This window comes from Phyllostomus hastatus, unplaced genomic scaffold (assembly GCF_019186645.2).
Source record: "Phyllostomus hastatus isolate PE091 unplaced genomic scaffold, TTU_PhHast_1.1 phas_contig_468, whole genome shotgun sequence".
Lineage (NCBI taxonomy): Eukaryota > Metazoa > Chordata > Mammalia > Chiroptera > Phyllostomidae > Phyllostomus > Phyllostomus hastatus.
The window spans coordinates 3,827,050-3,854,885 of record NW_025333884.1 but is presented as its reverse complement, the minus strand read 5'-3'; the positions used below and the strand labels follow the sequence as shown (position 1 = coordinate 3,854,885).

The window sequence follows — 27,836 nt, the reverse complement described above, 5'->3', positions numbered from 1 at the left end:
TCCTGACTGGCTGGGCAGAAGCCCTCAGCACCGTACCTTGGGGTGGCAGAGCCCTGGCCTACATGTTCCCAAGGAGGCTGCTAGATGGACTGTACCCCCCAACTGGAACTGGTGGTATACACGGGGATGGTGGAAGAGACTGATGGGAAGCGTTCTCCTCAGGGGCTGCTGGGCCTGCCCTCGAGTGGCCTGTGTCTCCGAGCTTCCTCCTTCCTCTGGCAAAGGCCGGGGATCTGTCTAAGCAGTGGGCGATGCCACGAGGCCAGTGTGCGTGGGCAGGCGGTCCAGGGAGCAGTGAGCATGTGGAGGGCCACTGGGGCCACTGCCTGACCAGTTCAGTCCTCAAAGGGGTCCATGTCAAAGGGCAGGGCCCCCCGGCCACGGCCTGTAACCAGCCCCAGGTCTGGGTGCTGGGCTCAGGGCCCCTGACTGCCCAGCCTATGGTGGGTGGTTGGCTGGTGCTACCACTGAGGTCTTGAGAAGGTGACAGGGGGGAGAGCACACCCTCCGCACCCCTGCCCCGGTGGACCTGGTTGTGTTCAAGGCCAAGTGCCACCATTCTGAAGAGAGAAGACAGCCTCCTTTTGCCCCAGGCCTTGACTCACAGCGTGTGCTCGGCCTGGAGCTGGGACGGGAGCAGAGGCTGCATCGGGGACTGGGGGGTGGGCGGAGGGGACTGGGGGGGCGACGGCTGACTGGCGATGGGTGTGGAGGTGAGGAAGGGTACAGTGGAGGCAACCGCAGAGGGGGAGCTGGGTGTGGCCCCGGGAGGCTCGCTGATGGGCCGATTGTAGAAGAAGAACGGGCACTGCTGGATGAAGAGCTCGATGATTGTCTGATAGGTCCGCGTGGCTGTGAGCGCGTCCATGGTGCTGAAGTCGGGCCTCATCAGTGTGGGCCAGAAGCAGATGGAGAGATTCTCACTGGTCATGAGATTCACCTTGTTGTTGTGGCTGACTCTGTAGGTGACAGCAGACTCACGGTCAGAGTGTTGCGGCTCTGTGCCCTGCCCCGTCTCACATGTGTGCTCATGGTCACTGCCACCCTGCCTGCCCACCCACAGCCTGAGCACAGAAAAGGCCCAAGCGCAGCTCTCTGGGCCTTGTCCTCTGCTCCAGGGCCCCACATGGCGAGGCCCCTTGGGGTGGCAACGGGGCCCTGGCTCATGAGAGCCCCCCGCACCCTCACTGAAGTCTTGAAGGTGATACACACTGCCTCAGGGACTCACACCCAGACCACCAAAGTGGGTGACAATGCTCTGGCTGTGCAGGGACAGGGAGTTTGTGTCCCAAGACAGAGTTCTATAAAACATTACTTTGCCAAGATGAAAAACAGGTCTGCCTGGAAAACAGACATGCTCTGTGCGCACCGACTCCGGACACAGGCCGTCAGCGGGTCTTCTGACTGCCACTCCCACACTCCCCAGACCGGGGCTCACTCTTCGTCCGTCCGCCTGTCCCGGTGCGGTGCTCTGTCACACACCGAGGCGGAGAAAGGAACACTGGAGAGAGGACTTCAGTGTACTCCGGGACACGCGGACCTCTCTCAGACAGAGCTAGTGTGGGAACCTGAGCCCGATGTGCGCCCAAGGCGGACCCCCGTCACCAGACTGAGGATGGAGCTGTGCCCAGCCTCGCTCTGCTGCTCACTGGCCCCACCTGGCAATTTCTGAGGGAGGGAAGACCAGGCCCTGCGGCATACCTGTTCAGGTGAGAGATGACATATTTGAAGACTTCGTGGTTTTCCTTTGGAAATTTCTTGAGTACCTCCTTGAGGGCATGCAACTTCTGGTCCCGGTCATTGATTTCTGAGGAAAGAGAAAACCAAAGACTTCTATGGCCACGGCTGGGGGTGTTTGGGGTTCAAAGCAGACGCTGGTCCTGGGCAGCCTTGAACACCAGTGGGCTCCATTGGGCCTTCTCTAAGGGCAGCCCAGGCCTTTTAAACAAGGCCAACCCCAGAGCCTGTATCCAAGGTGGTGCACCTGGCAGGAGCCTGGACCCCGGGTCAGGCCTACCTCTGGGTCCCAGGCCCCTGCTCAAGGGGAACACTCCATGCCTGTGAGCTTCCCACAAATGAGCTTCCTGGCCACCACCGGAGACTCAACAATCCAAAGAGACTCCACCATAAAGAACACCATTCTCTGCTCATCCGGTTGCCCCTGGAGACAGGCATCTCAACGCAGAAAGCCTGCTTGCTTCCTGACCAGACGGGTGAGCGCTGCCACCCACCCACGCAACAGGCTGTCTAGGGAGGGGGTCTATCACAGAACCAGGGCTCTGTCCTTTTCCTAGAGCTACAGGGACCCCTCACATAGTCCATTAAAGGGCCTGCATGCCCCCTTGCCCCACTGCTCACACTCTGCTCATCGTGGACCCCTAATGCACCAGGGCAGTGAAAACAAGCTCACCTGAACGAGATGCTTAAGCCACGCCAGGCCCGCCTCAGTCAGCCCTCACAGGCCTGTGAGGCGGGGCTGTTACTGCCCCATTTCAAGGATGAGGAATCTGAGGCCCAGAGAGGTCGAGGAACCTGAGTGGGGACACTGTGCTCCCTGGGGCCTGGGCCGCCCCTCCCCGAGTGGGTCTGGGCCATCTTGCCTGGGAGAGCCAGTGAGACAAAAGGGTCCACAGCCCTTCTGGAGTCAGGTGGCCAAGACTGTGTGGCTTCTCTGAGTGCATGTGGGAAGATATCCCTATGGCTGCTTTTTGGAACTGAGGGTTGTGTCTAGGACTCCAGGGCTTAGAAATCCCACAGCAGGGTCATCCCCTGAAGAATGGCAGCTACCCTACAAATGAGGGTTGTGGGGGTGGGCGTTTGGGGGTCCACTGAGAAATATGATGGTTTCTGGTTGGTGTGGAGGCACAGGCTCCTTTGTGATGGGAAAATGCGCTGGGCCCTCTCCCCACAAACAAGCCACGTATGAGTCTGCCTGAATGTGGGGGTTCGTGGACTCCCCAAACCCATGTATTCTTTAGGAAACCTGTGGCCTCCGAGGTAGTAACCTCTGCAGTAGGTGACATGCCCAGAGGGTCGCAGAGGGGGAAGTGCTTGAGGGGCCACGCTCCACCTAGATGGGAAGAACGGACAGAACGCAAAGAGCCGGCCCCGAGGGTGGGGAGGTGCAGAGAGGGCTTGGCAGGAAGTTCAGAGCCCAAACCTGACCCACGTGGTCCTAGGTACGAATCCTGTCTCCGACACCAAGTAGCTGTGTGACCTTGGGGAAGTGACACATTTGAGTGTCAGTCTCTTTGCCTGTAGAAGAAGCTGATGATAGTGCCCCCCTCACTCAGTGAAGACACCCCCAGATGTGAAGGGCTCAGACAATGAGCTCCTGGAGGCCAGTCTGACTTGCGGAAAACCAGTGAAAGGGGAGGCTGCGACGGTGGGCAGGGACAAGCTGTGGGGAGCTTTCGCTGGCAGGCCGGTGAGCACAAGACTTTCAGGCCAGAGAGTGCCTGGATAAACACATGTGTCTTGGTAACAGTTGCCTGTTAGAAAATGACTAAAACACGGAAACTAATTACGTGGGGCCATTATCACCTTCATTTCTTTAAACCCAAGATTTATTTTAAGGGTTCAACCTCAAGGACACACTTTCTTTCTGGCCTTGAGTTTCAAAACCCTTTCCTGTTAAGTTGCAAGAAAAGTTTACTTAAAGTGAGCTGCTCTAGGAGGATGAGTGAGCGTGCGGAAGGACACGAGAAGTGTGTGCGTGGCTCAGGGTCTCGCTCAATAATATCATCACGCCCTTCCGGATGGGGGCCCGGCGGCACAGGCCTCCCCCCAGTGCCTGCACGACACACACACAGCTGTGTTTGTTTAATTAAGCAGTCGAATGGCAGCACCTTCACCTAAGACGCAGCCTCACCAGCCCTCCTGGCTGGAGGCAGGAAGTGGGGCTGGCAAGGCCGCCGTCTGCACGGGACGCCCGCTCCTTCCTATCCACGGAGCAACGAGGAGGGCTGCTTCCTCTGCTCCTCCTGAGCGGGGAGGAGAGGGAAGGGTGGGGGCTGCTGAGCGTGAGTCTGCTCTGATGGTGATTCATGCAGCACTCCCAGAGAGGCCGGACCCTTCCTGACACAGTGAGGTGCCTGCCAAGGACCTCAGTGGCTACCCCCTGGTGCTCTCTCCCTTCCTCCCACTGGCTGCCCATGAATACAGGAGTACAGGTGCCCATGAGTGCTGAGGAGCATCCAGGGTGCAGTGGGAGGAGGGAGGCCCTCAAGGACAGCAACAGGAAGCCTCCCAGTGCAAACCTGGCCCGGCATCTGCCACATGAAAATCAACGGCCATCTTGCCGATGCCCTTCTGACTGAACTTGTTCACTTCTCTCAAGCAAGCGAAGCCCGCCGGTGTCGAGGGGCCCCCTCCAGGCTCCAACTGGAAGCCTCTGCTCGGCAGTCCCAACACCAGTAAGAGTCTCAGGATTTGCTGGGGTGTTGGCAGGCCTAGGCCCTGCCGCCCAGGCCAGCACGCCTGCTCTGGACCCCCTGCCTTCCACTGTGCTGCTGTGCCCTCCCCAGCATCAACAATCCTCTTTGGAGGGGCGGTAGTTGCAGGGCTCAGGCCCCCTCAGCTAACACACCATGCTTTTGAAATTGGTGTGTCACCTGAGGTGGCAAGCCACTGCAGGAGAGGCCTTTTCAGGCCACCTGTGCCCAGACAGAGTCTGGACAGAGACCACACAATTTAGAACGATGGAGACCACCAGAACTCAGGAGAAAGAAGAGGGGACAGACAGAGAGGCCACCAGGGACCTTAGAGCCTAGCTTGCCACATTCCTCATGGTATAAAGATAAACCAGGGTTCCAAGAAGTAAAAATACTGGTCCAAGTTCACAGAAATCCATGCCAGGGACCCTGATCTCAAACACTGTACTTGCCCTGGCTGTGCCACTCTGCCACTTGGCACCCAGGCTGTCGACCAGGCTCTAGGCTTGGGCCTGCTGCTGCCCAACTCACCGCTCAGAGGAACATCCCTGATGGCCTTTGACCACCCGGCACACCTGCACAACCTGAAGAGGACAACGCCCAGCTCAGGGACACACCCCGAGGTGAGGCATGCAGGCACGCCGTGTACAAGCCCCACCTCTGCTTCAGGTGGGAAAGGACTCCGGGGCTGAGACCTCACTCTGAAAGATCCCACATGTCCGTCTCCTGGAGGCCCAACCACACAGTAACCGCTCAGTGTCTCCTAGCCCACCAGACCGAGGCAGGGGCGAGCCCGTGCCAGGAGATGAGAAGCACCCCCACACCCTTCAGCAGCTGTCTGGACAGACGAGAGGAAGCAGAATCCCAGGATGAGCAACGTCACAAGGCAGCATGTGAACAAGCACCCAGAGAGCAGCAAGGCTGGCCTGCCTGGTGGCTGTGCCAGCCCGTCCTTTAGCCTCTGTGGCCCTGAGCGGTGTCATCTATAAATGGGATGGGAAGATGGTAAACTGGCATCATGAACCATTTTGGGTCACGCATCCCTCTGACAATCTGATGAAAGCTACTGGTCTTCTCTAGACACTACAATGCACACATGGACCTTACATGAAGTTGCAGGGGTGGGAATAATGCCCTAGAGTCAAAGGTCCTTTGGCTCAGAGCCTCTGCACTGAGAGAAAGCCAGCTCCAGGGCCCCTTCTGGCACAAAAGACATAGGACAGGGCTGTGGGGAACTGGGTGGACCTGGAGAGATTCCAGATGGGTGGTGGTGGGGTCATACCATGGGAGGGAAAGGAGAAGATGGGGAATAAGAACAACTGGAGGCTGAGGGGAGGTATGAGAACAAGATGGAATGGAGAATTGAGAGCTCTTTTCTGTGCCTCATACCACCTCTTCCACGAAGCCCTCTACCTTATATCCACCTCACTTCATTTTCAGCTCAGCTTCCTTCATTCTGTCTGGCAGACAGCTTAAATGTAAATCCGGGGAGGGCTGGGGCAATGTCTCAGCACTGTGGCTCAAGCCTCAGCTTGCCACTCCCTACTGGCATGCCGTTACTCATATCTTTCTTTTTTTTTGCAGTTGTCTCTCACACGCCCCCAACCAGGGACCTGGCCCTCAACCTAGGAATGTGTCCTGACTGGGAATCGAACTGGCAACCTTTCGGTTCACAGGTCGGTGCTCAATCCACTCAGCCACACTAGCCAGGGCGGTGTTATTCATTTCTGAATCTCTCACACATCACCTTGAATGTGGCAGAACGATAACTGGTGAGTAATCATACACACACATACACATACACACACAAAATCTCTATTTTGTGGGGCACATTTTCAGCACGCTCAATATTATGAAATTATGGAGCTAACAGAACAATTTGATAGTGAGCTTGGTATTTGTTGTGATAGGATCTGAAACCATTTGCAAGCCCTGAGCACACACAGACAACAGGTCTTAGGTATTAAGCGCTAAGAGCTGGTCAAGTTGACGTTGCCATGGAAACCCAGCCAGGCTGGGAACAGCTACTTTGGGGCTTGAGAATCTTTGTTCCATGTCCCTGAATGCTAACTTGGGCACTGCCTGGTTGGTGTCCCGGGCTCAGTTAACTGCTCCCTGCATACACAGTCCCACTATTCACTCAGCTTGCTTTGGCTATGAGACGTGCCATGTCAGCGGGGTACACGGCACCCCCCCCCCACCAGGTTCAAGACACAGAGCTCCAGCTGACTGGCTAGCTTGGGGTGCAGGAAACACACAATAGGAACAGGAAGCAGAAAAATCTCCACCCTTTTCAGGCTTAGTAGCAGCAAGAAGCTCCATTCCTCAGCACTGGGAGTTACGGAAGCTGCTGTAGGAAGGGCAGCAGATTTCCTATCAATAAAACCTCCCTCTTCTGCCCCCACCCCCTCCAAAAACAAAAAGATGCTATGCCAGCAATTCCCGCAAAGAAACAATGGGATTCTGTTGGGTACTGGGACTCTCTATGAGCCTCTAGATGGCGCCAGCTCAAGACAAATGCTGACAGGATTCCCCCAGTTCTCAGCACGCTGGGTACCAGCCCACACCTCCCTTCCCAACTTCCTCCCAGGGACAAGCCCAGATAGAGAGACAGCTGGCTCAGGTGGAGATTTCTGATGTGTTTCACATCTGGGCCAGCCTGGAGTCTGCTGGAGAAGGCTGGCTGGGAGGACCTCTATCAGGACAGCGGCATCAGAGAAGAAGCCAGCACCTGTCCCCACTCCCTAACTCACCTGGAGAAACCCTGACTCCTACCCTGATAAGGCAGAAGGGAAAGAAGGTCAGGTGAGCCTACGTCAGTCGCAAAACTCTGTGCTTTTGCCCCATCCCTGCTGGGCTTGGACAGGATAAGAAGCTGTGAACGGTTTTAACCCGCCAAGACAGTGGATAAAATTTGAGGGCAGCACCAGGCTGTGGAGACACACACCACGGGGAGTGCGGACCATGGAAAGCGGCTGCAGGGGCCTGCACTCGGCTACAGTCAGCTCCTGGTGGGGCACCCCCACAGCTCAGGGGTGGGCTTCTGTCAGCCCCTCTATTCCCTGAAGCCATTAAGAGTTCCAGTGACCCAGGACTTAAAGCCCTACCCCCAAATTTCTGTCCATACCATCAGCCTTGCGAGTAAACTGTGCTTGCTGACAACTCCCTCTTTTCCGTTGGGCAGTGACAAGATGAGACGAATGTCCTGGGGTCTGAGGAACATGGCTCCCTCTCCTCCTCCCCACCCCCTTGGTCACTGGCAAAGACACTCCCTTCTGCTGCAGAATGGCTGCTTCTGGGGGTTGTCATCTGCCAGGAGTGCAGGTTAAGAAGGCTGCTGTCTTTGGCTAAAAAAGGCAGAAAGTGCCACATATGTGGGAAGCTCCAAGAGGTCAGGCCCCCCTGCAGCATGGCACGGAGGCCAGGAGAGGCTGCCCAGTGGACAGACAACTGTTGGGAGGGCGGGACAGCATGCAAAGGTGGTTCCTTAAAACCAGAGGTGCTACCTTGCTGCAGCCCCAAGTTACCATCTGGTTGAGGCCATTGGTGCTGTCCCGTTCCCCCCAAAGCCCCGGACTACATGTTGACTTCCTCGTATGAGAGGTGGGAGAAGAGGAGTGAGGAGAGGAGGAGAAAGAACACCCACTTCCCAACAGGTCTGCTGTAGTTCGGTCCCTGGCCTTCCCCCAACCTCATTCTGTAAACAGGAGCAGGGACAGCAACCCAGGAATCGAAGCCTCAGAGAGCATCACGCTACGCACAAGTGAAGGAGCAGGGATTCGACCAGCTTGGCACCCAAAACAGGCTCTTAATTCATGGAATTTGGGGGACCCTCAGAGAAGCACCTCTGGTCTACAAAGGCAGGGGCTTCGTTTCTGAGTCCCTTCAGTGTCATCTTGTTAGGTCCCTTCATTTATGTTCTTTAAATCTCAGCTCCAAGAGCCATAGTACACGCTCCCTGAGGGCAGGACCCATTCTTATGGGGCCACAACCCCTCCCCTCTCCCTCAATTCACCCAACACGGCTGGTTCAGGATGCTGTCGGGGTGCCCGAGCAGGGCTGGGTTGCTGGTACTCACTGTGTGCCTCCACCAGGTCAATCTGCATGTTGTACGGGACCAGGGGGTCGGGCAGTTCCGAGAAGAAGCTTTTCATAGCACCAGCCACGGTGTTCACTGTGAAGTCTTTCTCTGCCAAGTCCAGGTTGTGGTCTGAAAGGAAGTCAGGAGAGTGAGGGCAGGCCGGTCTATGCTGGGCAGAAGCAAAAGGAAAACTCAGCGCTGGGGTGAGTTGGAGAAGCCTTGTGGACCCTGGGATGCTGCCCGGGGCTGGCCTGGAGCCGGGGCAGGGACTCGGGATTATCACAGACCAGACAGAAGCATCCCCAGGTCCTGCTAAAGAAAGGTTCTCAGATTCGCAGACAGAGGCCAACAGCCAATGCCTCCTTCCAAGGTTGTCCTGTGAGTAGAAGAACCACACCTGCTCCTTCTGTGTCATCCAGGTAGCTCCTTGGGTCTGCTGGGATGAGCTGCTCCCTTTCCTGACACCACCCCCGCCCCCACCCGCCCAGAGAAGAAAGGAGAGGGATTTCTTAAAAGGCCATGGTGGGTCACAGACACATCACCAACAATCCTGATCGCTGCCCCTGCCCATGTCCTTCACAGCAGTGGGACAGCCTCGATCCCCCTCCCCCCGGCCCCTCCCAGCTTATGACACCACTGCCCTCTGTCTCTAATTTTCCTGTCAGACTTTCCTGTATTCCTGATTTGTAAGGCATCATCTACTGATAGCCCGCAGATGTTCCCATTTAGCTGAGTTACAGATTCTTGTGCGCACAGTATAAGCACGCACACCAGTGCACAGTTGTACCCTTGTTTCAACCTCGTGCTTCCTACTCTGCAAAGTTCATCGAGTTTTGCTTCCGTCGTGTGTCACCTCCTCCCACTGCCGGCTGGCAGAGACCAACTGTGGTGCTGCAAAGTGCTATGGCCCCGGGGCTCCAGCAGGGTGCCTGCTCCCCGCTGTGCGCCGGCGGGCTGTTCTGTTGGACAGGCCTGCACGGGCTGCCCGGCTTCTGGGCCTGGCTCAGAAGGTGAGAAGGCTCAGAAGGCCCTGCAGGCCCCGCTCTGTGGTGAGTCAAATCCTACTTTGATCCTTAGCTTACCTTCCTCTCTGGCCGGGGACATAGGAGAACTCTGACTGCTCTGGCTCATTTGCTTCTGGCACCAGTGGGTGAGCCTTCATATCCCCTAGTGTGCTCAGTTCTAACAGGCAGGGTTTGGCCTCTCAGGGCTGCCCTAGCTAAGGGGATAGGAGTCACTGCCAAGAGCAAGTCTAACTCACAAGAGTTCAGCTCTGGAAGCCCAGGTCCCAAGGCTCAGCTAATCACAACATGTCCCCTTGCTCTCTCTCTCTTGTGCAGGGACTTCGTGAGGGCACTCCTGGGGCCTGGCAAAACAGAACTGTCCTCAACCCAACTGTTCCATGCTGCGCGTGTAGTTACCCCTGCACGGCCCAGTCCCAGGGAAGCAAGGCCCTTCAGTGGTGAATGAGGCACGTGCCTCGGTGACCCAGAACTGTGCCCGTGGGTGGTGACAGGCTGACACAGGCTTGGCAGGGTGATGTTTCCATTCGCTGATGGTGCCTGTTCCGCTGTCCTCTGTGGCAGTGTGACCATGGAAGCAATGCTAACTGGAGCCAAATGCTTCCTCTTTCTCAGTCACCGAGCTAGCACCTGTGGCTGAAGCACCCCTAGAGCCACACTACAGCTCCCCTGAGGGGCTCTACTGGCGGTTCAGCTGTCGCGGTCACCTCGAGTGGTTCCAGCTTCTGACGCCCCTCGGCCTTACCTTGGTCAAACTGCCTCTGCAGACTCTCCATCTCTGACTTGTTCCCACTGACCCGGTAGATGCCTTCGGTGCTCAGTCCTGAGGAGCAACAAGCAGGCGTGTCAGGAGCAGGTGGTGGGGGCAGAGAATGAGGAGGACCAGACTCCAATCATTAAATACTCTTATTTTTTAACAACATGATTTTAAAGACATCAAAGGATAGTATAATTTTTAAAATAGTCCTATTGTTCATCAGTTAGGTTTTCCCAAGTTCTCACTGTTAGAAATAACCCACAATTACGTGTTTTTTTTTTTTTTTTTTGGATAGCTAGTAAGTTTAAGAGATTCTTGGCAGTGTGTACGTCTTACTTGGTGACTTTCCTATTCACAATCTTGTTCATTTTCCTATAAGAGAGGTTCTTCTCATTTGGCACTTGAAAGAGATCTTAGAATATTAAACAACCTGTGTTAATGTTATAAACATTTACATTTTCCCTTTTTGTTATCTGTCTTCTACTTTTATATATTTAATTTTTTGAAGTACATAATTCAAAAACTTTAGGTTTTCAAGACCAGTCATTTTCTTTATGATATCTTCCTTTGTTTTTATGTCTAGAACAAATGTTCATATTCTTAGGTGAAATAGTTTCTACATCTTCCTTCTTGCTTTTTTATACCTTAAAAAAAACCACAACACATTTAACTCTGTAATTCTCTAGAATTCACTGGGTGCACCATGTTAGGGAAGGAAAAGAACTCAATACTAGAACTCAATTAAATAGTACAGCAGAATGTAAAGAAGCAAGTGACAGGCTGACATTCTCCACCCGTCACTCCCCATGCCTTGGCAGAGGAGTAGATTCTAAGCACGTCTCCCAACTCCATTGTCCCCTCACAGGGAAGGGAAGTCCATTGTTGCCCCCCCAGGTCACTGTCTAAAGGACAATTAAGTCACTGTGAAAACCATGATGGGATCTCATGGCCAAACCAACCCCTGCGCCTTCTGAAGACTGGTTTCGAGCAGCCCTGGCTGGCTGACCGGGCCCTGGGGAAGTGCCCCGGAGCCACCCCCGAACACCAGAAGGCAGTAGAGAGAGGAGCGGACCCTGCAGTCAATTAGTAGGCTCCTGAGAGCCAAGTTCTCAACATCAGTTATCACTGTAATTGCTGCCTCTGGAGAGACACCCGTCAGGCGAGATAAAAGCAGTCAGCCTGCCTGTTTTCTGGGCCCCAGATTAGTGGCAGGTGAACTTTGAAAAAACACTGAAGCAAAAGTCATCAATTCCCTGACTTAAAAGCTGTTAATTGCGCACAGGCCTTTCACCCCAGAGAAAAGGGGGTTAATGGATGGATCCAAGGACACCCTATCGTGCAAGGTCTAGCTTACAGAGGAGCTGCTCTTGGTGAGAGGAGTGCAGACACTTTCCAAACCGGAGGCACCCCGGCTCAGCGGTGACCCTTTATACTGCCCTCCCCTTTGGAGTTCATGTCTCCTGAGTGGTCACTACATTGTGCACTGAGCAAGGAAGGTGCTTTCCTGCATCCACCCACCACACATTCCTTTATTATATAGACAATGGGGCCATCGAACCCTTAGTCCCCGATGGTAGGAGGTATGAGATGAAAATACACACGAGAAAAGTGAGGTTCAGAAAGGCACAGTCCTTGGCTCAGATGGAACAGTAAGTAAGGGCTGAGGTGTCTAAGCTGGGGCTTTCCCGCCCTTTGTCCCACATGGTCCTGGAAGTCGTTTGACACTGACCCCCCCAGGCGGAGGTCCAGACCAGTCCTTCCTCCCAGAAATACGACACTCCAGTGCGGCCCAGCAGCCCTCTGCACTCTGGGGAGCTGTACTCCGGGAAGCGACTGAGATGGAACACCCCCATTGCTGCCTGGGCCTTGTGCGCCATCCCTAGTTAGTAATTTCACAAGGGTCTCTTTTCTCAGTGACTTCTCTAAACTGTCAGATGTATTTAAACTTCCTACCTATTTCACATCTCAAGTGACATGTGTCACATGCTCACACATGAAGTCATCCCAATTTGGCTAGCCCTGGGTGAGCATGTCAGCAGCTCAAGTCTTCACCCAGGGCTGAAAAAAGAACCATTTTCTAGGTACTCCTCCCATGATGAGCAGCCCTCTGGAATACAAAGACGACTACGGCACAAGTAGCAGGAGCTTCCCAAGTCCCCGAGGAGGAAGCACTGGCCACAGCTCCGAGCCCCACTGTGGAGGGGCAGTCTTGGGCATCCCATCGTCTCTGGCAACCCTGACTCTCAGCTCTGATGGAGGAGTCCTCTGCATTGTTTCCTAACAGTCACCTGTCCGACATCACAGGGCAGAAAACAAAGTGCAAATTAGCTATCTGGAAATCACCAGAGGTGTGGGCCTGCTGAAACCTCACCAGACCCACGATCACAGAAAGGAAAGCATGTGAAAATGCAAGGCCAGCTCCTCGGCATCAATGAATTGTCTGCTCAGTATTTCCTGTCACGTGCACACTTGTTTCTTTTATGACATCCCATTTTCAAAAAGCAATCCCACCGCTGCCCTATATACCACCATGTGTAATTTAGGAAAGGTATTATTTGCTTGGCCAGTACAACTTTTCACAACTACTAATTAGACATCAATTAAATAAAAACAAAAAGTGTAGAGCAGACTGTGAATGGCACAAAGACTGTTAGTGAGACAGAGGGCTAGTGACACAGGTGAGGACACGGTGAGAACCGGGATGCCCAATGGCACGGGCAGCTGGCCAAAACCAGAGCAGGGAAGGGCTGGGGTCCTGTAGGCAGGGAGGCTGGATTCCAAGGGAAGTGTGTCCTGTGACCCATGGGCCAACACAGAAACACTCCAGGGGTGAGGGGCTCGTGCCTGTCAGCAGAAAGCAGAGTCCTCACTGACAGTAACCACCAACTATAATGTCTACTCCATGGCCACAGCCCAGCTGGGAAAGTGCAACCTTAAACTCTGAGGCATCTCTGTATACCCCAGAAACCACCAAAGACCCACTAACAAGCAGAGTTTCAGTGACAGGCCCTCCCCCACCCACCCTTTTTCTAAAAATAAGAACAACAACAACAACAACAACAACAACAAAACAACCTACTGGTTTTATGTTTAAGTTAATCTTCGGGAATAGCACAATAGAAAGTTTGGGATGGCCAAGGTCACTATCTTCAACTATCTAAACTGCCACGTAGAACAGTCTTGTTCCAATGGCTCAAGAGAACAGAGATCCAACTGAGAATGGAAAGTACAAGAAGGCAAATACTCTCAATATGTAAAATAATTGTGCACAGCTACAGCTGTCACTCCTTGGAACAGGTCAGAGCTTTTGAACTCCCCCTTCACCGGATGGCCATCTGTCTAGAATGCTATTCAAAATGATTATTACCTGGTCTGGGAAGACAGTTAATAACAACAATAAACCATTTACTGAATGCTTACTATGCGTCAGGCACATAATGCTAAATGCTTACCATACATTTTATATTAACTCTCACAACAGCCCCAGAGAGGCTACTACTAATCCCATTTTAGAGCCGGGATGCAGAGACTAAGGGGTAACTAACACGCACACGGTTAGAGAGAAAGTGGGCTGAGATCTGAAGCCCATCCGATCCCACTGCCTGTGTTCCTTTACTTTTATGTTTGAAATATTGGTTCTCAAAATCACACACGTGTCCAAATCACCTGGAGGTCTTGCTATAATACAGGTTGCAGGGATCTACCTGCGGAGTTTCTGATTCTCTCCAGAGTGGGCCCAAGAATCTGCATTTCACACATTCTAGGTGATGCTGATGCAGGCGGTCAGGGAGCTTCACGTCGAGAACTGCCACTTAGAAGACGGCCTGGCCCTCTAAGGAAGGGGTGTCAAACTCATTTTCACCAGGGGCCACATCAGCCTCGAGGTTGCCTCAAAGGGCCGAATGTAATTCAACTCCCTAAATGTTAAGGTGTAGTTAAATTTATACAGTCCTAATATTATTTCGGCCTTTTGAAGGCAACTGGGAGGCTGATGTGGCCCCTGGTGAAAATGACTTTGATACCCTGTCCTAAGGTCTCTTTTGACTCTTGAATTCTATCATTCAATTCTTTCAATGAAATCGGGGGCGGGGGAGGCACGATACACAAGGGAAAAAAAAACCCCCAAATATTTTAGGAACAAAGCATTTCCAAAGAGCATTAAAATTGCTTTTTCTATGTAAGCAAGCCCGTATGCATTATTGAAACTTTTTACCTAGGCCAGGTAGGACTTTCATAAAAATGTTAAAAAACAGTAAAGAGAAAAGCAAAGAGACCTTACTCTTTCTTTCAATATTTACTGAGCACCCACATGGTAGATGAGTTCCTTTCCACAGCTGTTCGGTGTAGTCCCCCTCAGAAGTGTTCTGGTGACATAAGATGGCCCCTAATGCCAGGCATGAGGTGTTCCCCGGCTTAAGAATGGCATATTTTACCCCGAGTTTCCCGTTGCAGTGCATGCCGCCGACCCTGGCCCCTGAGAGATGCCTGTGGCACTGACTTGGCAGAGTAGGGGCATTAGGAAAATGAATGGGTGACCAGCAGGAGTTTGGAACCCAAGGGGAAGAACCGCCTCCTTCCCTGGAATGTGTCTGGTTTTCTGAAATGTCCAAACATGCCTTTATTCCTGGATCTCAAGCACCGTGGCTCAGCACCAGTGCTCTTGCCAGAAGCCTTTCCGCAGTCAGTCCGGGCCAGGCGGTGCCTCCACTGGGTCCCACCAGGACTCCGTCCTCCTCAGTTTCCTTTCCAGTACAAATCGATACTTCCTCCAAGACAAACTCCGGCCTGCTTATTTGTTTTTACTTTCTATAGTTAGATATAAAAATTCAGCACTTTAATTTTTTAAAGAAACTTAACTGGGTACTACCAGTGCTAAAATGCCCCACATCAGATAGGTCCGAACTACTAACCAACTTTTGTCGAAAGCAGTGCGTCTAATAAACCGTGCCCTTGCATGCCTCAGAGAGGTTATGGCTCAGGCAGGCCAGTTTTCAAGGCCAGAGGGGTGGTGAGAAGCCAGGGAGAGAAGGAAACTCCCTTGAGCATAAAAAAATCCAAACTGTCCCCTGGATGGCGTAGCTCAGTGGATTGAGCGCGGGCTGGGAACCAAAGTGTCGCAGGTTCGATTCCCAGCCAGGGTATATTCCTGGGTTGCAGGCCATAACCCCCAGCAACCGCACATTGATGTCTCTGTCTCTGTCTCTGTCTCTCTCTCCCTCTCTCCCCTTCCCTTCCCTCCCTAAAAATAAATAAATAAAATCTTAAAAAAAAAAATTCCAAACTGTCTTGGCGAGGACTGACCAGATCTGGGGAACCCTACAGTAAAAAGCCCTCCTTTTGGGTCAAATGCCAGCTGTACACCTACAGTCTATTGCTTCTGAGGATCACAGAGCAGCACCCCAGCCTCAACGGAAGACAGAAGGACGAAGGGGCAGTATAGCATTTAGGTTAAAAGCAGAAGCCATTTGCTGGCTGAAAGACAGCGGGCAACTGTGCCTGTACGCCTTTCCCTGCACAACAGAGAGAACGGTCCCTACCCCACACTCTGCTGGTGTGCGTTTACGAGACCTCACCCACAGGGCCGAGGAAGCAGATATTATCCTAATGACCTAAGTGGAAAGCCAGCTGGCAAATGGAGGAGCTTTGGTGTCAGGGAGCCATGGGTTCGAATCATCTGACTAGGCAACGGATTAACACCCACCGTCTTTGACTGCTGCGAGGAACAAATGAGACAACCCAGGCACGGTCCACAGCAGAACACCTGCCACTCCTTTTCTTTTCTCTGTACTCTCAACAAGCCTCAGCAGCAGCGCCTGCCTATAAACATGGCCTATCCTAAGGGCTCAGCCAGAACAAGCCAGTCCACAGAAAAACATTTAAAAACGTGCAAAGTGACCTCAATTCTGATCTTGGCTCTGTCTTATAGTTCGCTGGCTGCGTGACTGGGGACAAATCAGTCCACCTCTCAGAGCCCGGGGCCCTTATCAAACATCAGGTTGTTTATTAATGACTTTGCTGAGATGTGCATGCTAAGATGACACATAGGAAAGGAAGTCACATAACTGGCTGGAACACTGAAATAATAATAATGTGAATGATAATTAAAAAGCCAGGCACTCAGGCACTTTTCTAAGCTCTTCACTAGAATTATCATAGTGAATCCTTGAGGTAAATATTGTTTCTCTTCCCCTTTTACAGACAGCAAATGGAGGCTCAGAGAGGCTAAGCCGCTTGCCCAAGGCCACGGAGCTGACTAAGTGGTGGGGGCAGGATCTGCACTGGCTCACTCAAGTCTGTTTCTGTGTCTGTACATTTCAACACTATGCTACCAACTCCAATGTTAGCTCCCCGTTCCCTTCTCCCTTAAATGCTGTATGTGGGGGCCCTGGCTGGCATGGCTCAGTGGATTGAGTGTCCTGTGAACCAAAGGGTCTCTGGTTTGATTCCTAGTCAGGGCACATGCCTGGGTTGCAGGTCATGTCTTTGGTCGGGGATGCGTGACAGGCAACCACATATTGATGTTTCTCTCCCTCTCTTTCTCCCTCACTCCCTTGCTCTAAAATAAATAAATAAAATTTTTAAAAATAAATAAATAAGTACTGTATGTAGGGGACATCCACAAATGCCAGATTCATTATGGATTACAAGGATTTCCATTCCTCCACTGTTTAGGTCATATGCATTCATGTCTTCATTCACACACACTCAATGTTCTCATCTGTCAATTGGAGGATTGAATAGGAAGAGCTGGAGGAAAAGTGCAGTCTCCTCTCCATATAGAAAGGAGCCAATGGAAAGTGTCCTGCCTTTATTCCCTATGATAAAGTTCTACTATTGATAACATTACAGAGCCCCCACCAGATCTCCCTGTTGCCTTCCTGTTCTGGATGTGCTCGGAATGATTTTCTGGCTCTTCTATTACTTGAACACTAGGGTCACTCTGGCCCCTCCAGTGCTCCTTTGTTAGCTGCCTTCCCTCAGTAATGCCCTCGTCAATCAAGATCTGTTTCTGGCAATGCCAGACCTCCTTTCTCCCCATGACAGAATTCCACTAACGCTCTATTATGATTGCTTGACCGGGTGTTAGCCCCACAACTAGGCACTGTGGCTTTATAAATTCCCAACACCATTGTGCAGACACACAGCCATGTCATAAATCTCTAGGCTGAGGGTGAAGGGAGAGAGATCTGGAGGGGAAGAGATGAAAATATCACACCAGGTCTGGGGCATCATATGGCTCTAGCATCTGGCTGATCCTTTATAAGCTACCCATGCAGTTACTGTCATTAACTGTGAAAGAGGGCTTCTGAACCCTGCTGAGCCAAACAAGGGGCTCTGTTTTTTCCTGACTTTCAAGAAAACGCACACTCCAACAGATATGTTTAAGAAACCACAATGATGACAAAATGAACTTCACACCAGCTAAGAGACGGTGCTGCCCATTCTGGGCATCCCGGGATGGAGGGCAGAGAAGAGTGTGACCCATAACTGAGGTCAGCAGACTGCACTCTGCAGCACATCCACAAATGTTCAAAGCCACGAGCAGCGGGGGGCCCCCCTGACAAGAGTGCCAGTGTCCTTTGGGCTCTGAGCGTGACTTTGCCAGTGCAAGCCCAGGGATGGCAGCGTAACTCTGAGGACCAGCTGGTGTCACTACGTTGAGGAGTCTCACTGGCTAAACAAAGAACGACCGACAAAGACACAGTCCCAGCTAGCACACAGGTATAGCCTATCCACCATCACCACCACCTCCACGCATACCATGCTGACTTCCCTTCCACAGTAGGCCCCCAAATACAAAAGCTCCCTGAGGCCAGAGGCAGACCACCCCCTGACATTAATGAGGGCAGAGTTTAACGTATTTCAGGTTTCAGGTAGCCAACAAACCATAAAAAGAACAACCATGTCGCCAACGACAGCCCAGTGCCCTTCCTTTTCTGGCCTCTCTTTCCTCACAAAGAAAGATCGCTATGTACAGGTTAGAAGCCTATAATCCTCTGGCAGAAAAGGTGATCGTGGTCTGCCCTGGCCTGTAATTCTTCCTTTCTACATCTAGGATAAAATACACACTTCTCCACATGTGGCCTGCATCACCGCGCGGCCTGTGCCCTCCCCCTGCTCACTTCACTCCGGTCACGTGGCCTTTCAGGGACTCAAAGCACTGACCCCTTCCTGCCTCAGAGCCTTCCTACATGTTTTTCCTTCCACTTTACCCCCGTTTTTGGCTGGCTAAATACTGCTCCCTTAGGGAAGTCTCCTCTGAGTGCCTGACCTAAATGAAGCCTATTGTAACAACAACTGCATAGATCTATGCAGTGCTTACATCGTTCGTAGGCACAGCAATACGCATTCTGCCTATGTTATCTCAGCAAACCCTCATGACAACCCAATGCATGGTGTACCACCACTACATTATTCCCATTTAAAAAACATTTTATGTATTTTTAAAGAGAAGGCAAGGGAGGGAGAAAGAGAGAAACATTAACGTGAGAGAGAAACATCGGTCAGTTGCCTGTCATATGTGCCTTGACCAGTCACCAAACTCAAAACCTAGGCATGTGCCCTGATCGGGGATTGGACCAGCAACCTTTCACTTTGCAGGATGACACCTGACCAACAGAGCCATACCGCTGCGGGCAATTATTCCCCATTTACAATGGAAGAAATGGAGCCACATGGCAAGCCAACCGCAGGGCTGATACCTGAACCCAGGTGGCCTGACTCCAGAGACTACGTTTCATCACCACACTCCACCTCCTCCACACTTGTTGCGCACAGCACTGGGCAAAATTTGAAAGTGACTGCCTGGCTGTATGATTATCTACCAAATGCTGGTACGCCAGCAGCCCCCTGAGAGCCAGCAGTGTTTTCCAACTACCCTCCTATGCACCTCTACTTGGCATAGTAACTCTCATAACTGGAGAAGCCCTTCTTCAGTAACTATCCCCACAAAGAAGGGCAAGTGGGAAAGAGAAAGCCTCCGGCCTGGCCGGCACAGGGACGGGTTCATTAAGTGTACCCACCTCCTTTTAGGGACTAGTGAAGGGTCTGCTTTCGCCACCTCAGCTACTCACTAGTGAAGTCACAGGGGCTTCATAATTCAGTCTCTCACCAGGGTCAAGCATCTGCTCTTCTATGTGAGTTCTCCCGATCAGGTTGCTCACTTTTATTTTGAAAAACTGTAAAATTATTATTATTATTATTTTTAAAGATTTTATTTATTTATTTTTAGAGCGGGAAGGGAAGGGGGGGAGAGGGGGAGAGGGAGAGAGAGAGAGAGAGAGAGAGAGAGGGAGGGAGAGAGAGGGAGAGAGAGAGAGAGAGAACATCAATGTGCGGTTGCTGGCGGCTGTGGCCTGCAACCTAGGCATGTACCCTGACTGGGAATCGAACCTGTGACACTTTGGTTCGCAGCCCGCGCTCAATCCACTGAGCTATGCCAGCCAGGGCTTGTAAAATTATTTTTAATCTTTACTGATTGATTGACTTGAGAGAGAGAGAGAAACACTGATTTGCTGTTCCAGTTTCCTATGCACTCACTGGTTGATTCTTGTGTGTGCCCTGACAGGGACTGAACTCACAACCTTGGTGTATCGGGATGACGCTCTAACCAACCAAGCTACCCAGCCAGGGCTGGGTTGTTCACTTTTATAGGGCAGGGCTATGGCTTGGCTTTGGCAGAGATAAGAGGGCTGTACCCCTCCCCAGAAGCTCGGCGCACACGCATGCACAGGCGTGCATGCACACACACACATACGCACACACACACGAGAGGAAGGACAGAACAGGACCAAGGAGCTCCCCCAGGTAATAACTGGAGGGCACAGTCAGGCCAACCCCATGAGGACCAGAGAAGAGCCGGCAGCCACCTGTGGGTACTACTATCCCCTGGGCCACTCTTCCCGGAGAGCCTGCCTTCAGGCCTGTGGGGCAGCGCAGTGTTGTCCTGTGCACTCAGCTGGCCACGGACAAGTGGCCTGCCTCACTGCGCTCGCTGCTGCAGAGAGGGAAAGTGCAAGCAGCATGGCCAGGCCAGGAGGGCCTGTCGGAACTGTCTCGGGGTTTGGGCTCCCACCCAGACTATTTCTGTCTTGGCTGGAAGGGCAGGATTACTCTGTGGAACAAGCTTTCCTTCTCTTTGGCTGCTGGGCTCTCCAGGCAGCCTGCCAGGCCATGCTGTTCCGATCAGGGCACTGGGTCCTGAGGAAATCTGCTAGCAGTGCTGAGTCACAAGCTTCGTGAACTCTGCTTATCTGCAAGAGGCAAGAGCGGAGCTGCCCGCCCACTCTGGTGCTACAGGGGCATTTCTGGAAGGCAAGTGATTTGTGTTTACTAGATGAACAAGCAGAGAATGAGAGGGTGGTGAGAAATGGGCACATGGGAGGTAGTCAAAAGCAGCAAAGAAAGCTTTGTTTTAAAACTACCTGGACAGTGGGAAAGCAACTCGCTAACAAACCTGGAATTATAGGGGAGGGAGAGATTAAATAACATATAGCCCCCATAAAAACCACAGTGTATGAAACTACACACCTCATATTTTAGCACTTTGTCATCAATTCAAAGCAGTATAAATACGGCAATTACTCACATAAAGCCTGTTGGTGTATTCAAGCTGTAACTGCGCCCATTAAACTGTTACGGTGATAGATGGGAATATCTATTCTGAAATTCGCTGCCTTCTCTGAACGACAGAATTACGGAAATCGAGGCAGACTGCAGGGATATAACCGACTGGACTGAACAGCGCCAGCCCCACCAAATCTCCTCCATGACAGCCTAGAAAGTGCCTGCGATGAATGTGGATAAAAATGTGGAAGCTTTTTTTAAGGACAGCTCCTCTCCAAGTGGGAAGAAACTTGGTAAACTTTTTTTTTCTTTTTCTTTTTTAGTATGTGAGTTCTTGACCTCGTGCAGGAAAGATTTCACAACATGAGTCCAAGTGACTGTAAGAACATGTTTATTAAGCTGGGGACAGTGAAACAAGGAAGGACTTACGGTAGAAGCAGCAACAGGAGAGAGCCTAGGTGGGGCTGCTCACAGGGAAGTAAAAGTCACAGTGACTGAAGTGAGCCAAGGCGGGGCTGCTGTTGGCTCACTATAAAGAGCAAACGGGGCCTTGGAGACAGTTTCAGGGGGTGAGCCCGGGAGGAGATGCCACCGCTCACTGCTCCCCTGGCTGCATATCTCACAGGGACCCCCAGAGCTGGGAGAGAAGAGTAAAGATGAATGTCTGAGATGAGGAAAGGCATGGGCGTTCCCCCCAGAGGGAAAAACACCCGGGCAAACTTCTGAATCCAGCTGAGTCTGATGCTGTAAGGCTCACAGCTTCACAGAAGGGCTGGAATGTGGGCCCTTTCCATTCTCATAGGCTGTGCGTGGCCTCTGCCCAGAGAACTAAAGGCTTTGTTTCCCTCTTATAAAAAGGATTTAGGGCTACTTTGAGAGTGATACTGTCTTCCAAATCACAGAGATGAGCTAGCAAAACGTGTAAGGTGTTCTGGGAAGTATAGGGCTCTCCCTATGTGCTGGCCCGGGGCTGGGCTCCTCCTGCCACTCCTTCCCAGCCTCAGAGGACTCAGCCTCCTCAGCCCTAGGTGCCCTCCGAGGGGCAAAGGAAGGTCTTAGGCTTAGGAACCCTGTGGGGAGCACAGGGCAGTGTGGTATAGTAGAAAATACATACTTGGTCTTTGTCCCCAGTTCTTGGAGCAGAGCTCCTAAAACTCCTGGAATTTCCTGAGTGATAGAGGTATCTTCTGTTATTCACAGAAGTCCCTCCCAACCACACCTGAGTTTATGATAATGAGGTGACTACTGGGGGGCCCCTAGCTGGCTTCAGAATATGGGCCAGTCACCAGAAAGACCAAGTCTTGATTAAAGGGCTAGAACTTTCAGTCCCACACAACCTCCAAGGAGGAAAGAGAAGCTTGGAAATGGAGTTCAATCACCAATGACAAATCATTCAATCAATTATGCCTGCATCATGGAACCTCTACAAAGATGATGAACAACAGGGTTTGCAGAGCTTCCAGGGTGGTGAACACACCGAGGTGCAGGGAGGGTGATGTGCCCAGAGAGGGCACGACTCTCCGTATCCTTACCCTGCCCTACACACCTCTTCTGTTCGTGTGTTCTGGAGTTGTGTCCTTTATGCTAAGCCGTAATAGTTGGTATATCATTTTCCCAGGTTCTGTGAGTAATTCAAGCAAGTTACTGAACCTGGTGGGAGGTGTGGGAACCCCCAACTTTGTGGCCAAATCAGACAGAAGTGTGAATAACCTGGGGATCCAATACTTCCAGCTGGCATCTGCAGTGAATGCACTCTTGTGGGGCTGAGCCCTGCAGAGTCTGAGGCTAGCTCTGGGTAGTGTCAGAGCCCAGTTGTAGGGCAACTACCTGGTGTCAGAGCAGAAGTGATACTGGAAAAGACCTTGCAGATACTTGGTATCAGAAGGAAAAACTAAACCCTCTCGTGCAGTTGGAGAGAAAAATATTTGGTGTAGGGAGCAGAGTCCAATGTTAGCTGGCCTGACTCCACGCTCTGTGAGTAGCCAGGGCCCCACCTGATCTGTCTTCTTTGGGTTTTAAACCACCTCAGTGACAGCAGGCACAATGGCCAAGACGGCACTGACTCTGGGTCAGAGTGCCAGCTCTGATCTTCACCTTTCTGAACCCCACTGCCTTCATCAGAAGTTGGAATTACACCTGTCTCAGAGCACTGCTCTTCAGATGAAATGAGACTCATGGAAGCACTGAGCACTGGGCCTTGCAGTGTGAGCTCCCAATTGGCACTTGGCACAAGTTATCTTCCTTAATATGCACGGCGACCCTGCAAAGGAGCTATTTTCATTTTTGTTTTATAGTCAAGGAAACTGAGACTCGGAGAAATGAAGGAACTTGCCCAGGGTCGCACCTGCCGTGCTGCCCACAGATGCTGCTCGGGCCCCTCTGAGAAGGGCTCTGCGCTACCCGCTGGGGCTACATAAAGGGCCTCTGCCAATGAGATTAAGCAATCTGGGAGTTCACTGACAGCTGTAGGAAATCAGCTCGGGTAATAGTTTGGCCTTTTGTCCCGCTCTCTCCAATCAGGGCAACATTATTATTTACTCTTAGTTATGAAGCAGAAAAATGTATGCTTGTTACTAATTCCAAACACTTAGCAGCCATTTTCCATTTATTAGTTTGGTGGAGCTTTGGAGGGAAGTTCCAGGAAAGACTGGGTGGGTGTGTTCTGAAGAACTGTGCACCGCCCATCAAAATGCTCCCTCACTCGGGTGTCTGTTCCTCGTGATGGAAAACACAAGGGAGACAGACCTGTGACCAGCCGCCTCTCTGCAGGGAGGGAGAAAACCGAGGGAGTCGTTAAACTCTGGCACCTCCATTGGCTGTCTCTTTTCAATCTATAATGTGGAGGTGACATACCAGAAATAAAGCCAGGAGCTAACATTACGACATTAAAACAGGTTTATTGGCTGCTATTACTGCTGTATGTCACAAGTATACGTGACCAGTGACTCTGCATGTTGGAAAGGGTCCAATGGGAGGGGCCAGGCACATTGTGAAGCTGCAGGTGGACTGCAATGGCGCTGGGCCACTGGGGTCCTGGACTCTACCCCGAGGCTATGAGGTCTCCTGTCTGGATTGCTGGGAAGAGCACAGTATTTGATACTTCAATCTTATTCATCCTTTGAGTCCCAGCTCTTGCCAATCTCTCCTTGCAAGCTCCAAGTGGTTTAGAGCCAAATCCTTTCACCTTTATTGGATTGTAAACTCCTTGAGGACAAGGTGTATCGCTGTCCCTGCTCTGAATCACTGGTCATATTCCACACCAGGCTGCACAGCGGTCTTTAACCTGGGAAGACTTCCCTCACGCTGACAACCCAACCAAGGCTGTAGATTCTGCTCCGACCACAGAGTGCGTGCACACACACACACACACACACACACACACACACACAACCTCTGCAGTAATTCTGCAGCCCTCCAAAGCTCATCCACGAACTCTAGGTTAAACACCTCTAAGTCAGTCCGCCTGCTTGCACAGTCCTTCAAGTCAGAGACTCCAGGGTCTGAGGAGCTGCTTTTCTCCAGGTTGCTGCTTTAACTGTCCTGGGTCCCTCCAACTGTAACTCTTAGGCCAACCCCAAAGCCAGCCCTTGTGACAGGGAGCAGGACAGCTTTCAAAGGTGAAACAAAACTTGTATGCAAGATAAGAACCTGGGCAAGGAAAAGGAGAAGCCAAAGTGGAGGCAGACGCTAGCCCACAGGAGATCTCTAGGTGACCATCTTGAATGTAGTAACTTTATTTGCCCTAATCTAATTTAGTACAGAGGACGAGTAAATCACTTACATCTTCAATAAACATCTGAGTGCCTACTATGGTCAGGTACTGTGCCAGGTGATGGCAAAGAAGAGCTGGTCCCTGTCTTTGAGTTCCTCACAGTGTGGCAGTGTTGCAGGAAAGAGAGACAAAGTGGCAAAGACAATGCAGAGGGGTGACACTGCCACAGGACTGCAGATGAGCAGAGAGCCTTCGGTTCCTCCAGCAGTGACGTCTTACCTTGCCCTGGGCAGAAAATGTACTCAGGGAGGAATCCTGAAGATGGGGAGGGCAGCAGAGAAATGAAGATGGAGACAGGCTCAGAAGCCGGACCCGACGCAGGCACACTCGTAGCAGAGGTCTAACTTCGGCGTGAGAGGGTCTCTTTCAGAGCAGCAGGAGAGAAAATTTACTGCTCTTTGAAGCCAACAACGCCCCACATGCGACAACAATACACCTGGCAGGTATTCAGGACAGGTGGGTCAAGCGCTCTGGTCTTTAGACCCCTGAAGAAGAGAACGTCCTCGATTGGTCTGCCCACTGCCACTCAGCTTAGCCCCCGTGTAAATGTCCACTTGTCATCCCTGAGACTCTAATGCAGTCTCCACCAGACCCCCTGCGTGCTCCCCATGGTTGATCATGCCTCAGTGCCTCCAGCAGTCCCAGGGTGCATGAGAGAAACAGGAAATCACCAGGCAATGAGGAATCTTTGTCAGAGTTGGTCTCTTCTCTAAGAATCTACCCCTGAATGAATACAGGCTGCTGTGGACGGAAAAATTTTAAGTACCAAACTTGGAGTAAAACATCTACTCACCTATCCTCCAATTACTACTACTACTACTACTACTACTACTACTACTACTACTACTACTACTACTATTTTAAATTATTTTTTACTTAATTTGTGGTCATGAGGCAGTGGGTTTTTTAAAAAGATTTTTATTTATTTATTTTTAGAGAGGGAAGGGAGGGAGATATAGCGAGAGAGAAACATCAATGTGCTGTTGCTGGGGGTCATGGCCTGCAACCCAGGCATGTACCTGACTGGGAATCGAACCTGTGACACTTTGGTTCGCAGCCTGCGCTCAATCCACTGAGCTACGCCAGCCAGGGCTTAATTACTATTATTATTAAATAGCATTATTGACATACCATACATCTCACCCACAGAAAGTATACAATTCAATGGTTTTTAAAGTAAATTTACAGAGTTCTATAACTGTCACCACAATCGATTTCTGAACATTTTCATCAACCCAAAAAGAAACCCTGAGCCCATTAGCAGCCACTCCAAATTTCTCCCTCCTCAAAGCCTCTGGTAACCACTAATCTACTTTCTGTCTTTGTGGATTTGGCTATTTTGGACATTCCAAATAAAAGGAATCCTACAACATGTAATCTCTTATGACTGGCGTCTTTCAACAGCATGTGTTCAAGAATCACCCGTGCTGCAGCATGCAGAGCCACCCCTTGCACCCATCAGGGATCGGTTCCAGGACCCCCCATGGACATAAACTCCATGGACGATCAAGTCCCTTGTATAAAAGGATGTAGTGTTTTCATAAAACCAACACATCCTCCTGTATACTTTAAGTCATCTCTAGATTACCTATAATACCTAGTACAATGTAAATGCCACATAAATAGTTGTTATTCTGTAGTGTTTAGCGAAGAATGACAAGGAAAAAAGTCTGCGCATGTTCAGTAAAGGCACACCCCATCACAGACCTAATTACATAGTACATGTCAGCAGTAATGTAACTTTTTTGTTCCGTGGTTGGTTGAATACAAGGGTGCAGAACCCACGGATATGGACAGCTGACTAACTGTACAGGAACTTTGTTCTTTTTTATGGACGGATAATCCAGTGATACCTCAGATCTGCTAGTTCATTCCAGAACTCATGATGAGTGCCCAAACCAACGAGTACTGAGCCGTTTACTAGCTACCATGAGACTGACGTGCCGACCTCTGTTTCATTGAGAAAGAGGGGCGCCGAGTGGTGAGCAATGCCGAGTGCTGAGATTTTTTCTCGTCCAAATGCGAAGAGCACAGGGTGTGACGAGTTCTGAAGCTGGCAGGCACGGAGGTACGACTGTACTGCGTTGTACGGGCGGACCGCATGGTATGGACACCACTGTCAGCAGGACACTTGGGTTGTCACAACTCTGCCTCTTACGAATAATGCTGCCTCTCCATATTATTTTGAACCTAAATTCTAAAGTAGTTGACGAACACTGCCCCAAAGTTGGGAAAGATGCATCTGAAACTTTGTGGCCAAGCCCACCCTGGGGTACCAAGTCTCCCTGTAGCCTTGGCAACCCAGTGCACTTGTGTTCTCCTTCGGGCTCTGCTTACTCACAGCCCCTTCCCTTCTGAGCCTACTGTTTAAATACCCTACACCTCAAATTCTTCACACACATCCCCTGCACTGGCAGCAGGACACCCTGTGCTTCTCACACTAAGGACACAGGGAAGTTTGTTCTGACTCAGATGTTACAGTCCTGCTCAAGACCTCAGTATTATACGCGTCTTTTTACTTCTTTTCTGTTTCCACTGAATGGAACTCTTGAGGGAGGTCTTCTGAATGTCTCTTTACCATTCAGCCGTTCACAGTCACTTGTCAGAGCCCTGTGTCCTTGGTCTGGAGGGTACAATGATGAAGACCTGTCCCTTCCTCACAGAACTTAGGCTCTATTGAGGAAGGAAGACAACTGGAGTCCAGTGCGCTAAGTGTTCACCGAGGACAGCACAGAGCACTATAGAGCGCGGCAGGGGACGGGGACGGCCTCGCTCCGAGGGCTGGCCAGAGAAGGACAACTTCTCTAGAACAGCAAGTAAAGGCGCCGCGGGGGAGCAGCGTCAGGGCAGCCTGAGGAACCATGCGAAGTTCTCATCTGTGTGGCTGAAGTGAGGCTAGACGATGGCCTGGCCACAGCAGTGAACTTCTTCCTGGAGGTGACGGAGAGTGGTGGAGGAATTTTAAACCAGAGAAGGTGATGTGATCTCATTTATTTTAGAATGATATCTGCAGCAGTTTGAGTAAGGGATGGAAAGGACATGAGACCAGAAGCAAAAAGATCAATTACCAAGAGGCTCTGACTGTAACCAGGGCTGGGGCGGGGGGTCGGGGGTGGGGGGGGAGGAGAGGGGGGAGAGGGGAGAGAGGGAGAGAGGGAGAGAGGGAGAGGGCAGGGGAGGAGAGAGACAGACAGACAGACAGACA

At 51.4% G+C, this 27,836-nt stretch overlaps 1 protein-coding gene across 1 annotated transcript in view; it reads right to left on the bottom strand.

The window, feature by feature from the left end:
* Nucleotides 1–461: 461 nt before the first annotated feature.
* ARHGAP35 (Rho GTPase activating protein 35) overlaps nt 462–27,836 on the bottom strand; it is a 113,544-nt gene continuing 86,169 nt past the window's right edge. Inside the window, exons 4-7 of the mRNA XM_045845061.1 lie at nt 10,282–10,359; nt 8,512–8,643; nt 1,702–1,807; nt 462–959 (exon numbers count right to left, since the gene is read on the bottom strand). Coding sequence (XP_045701017.1) covers nt 602–959; nt 1,702–1,807; nt 8,512–8,643; nt 10,282–10,359 — 674 coding nt within the window. The 3' untranslated portion in view covers nt 462–601. The remainder of the gene's footprint in view (nt 960–1,701; nt 1,808–8,511; nt 8,644–10,281; nt 10,360–27,836) is intronic.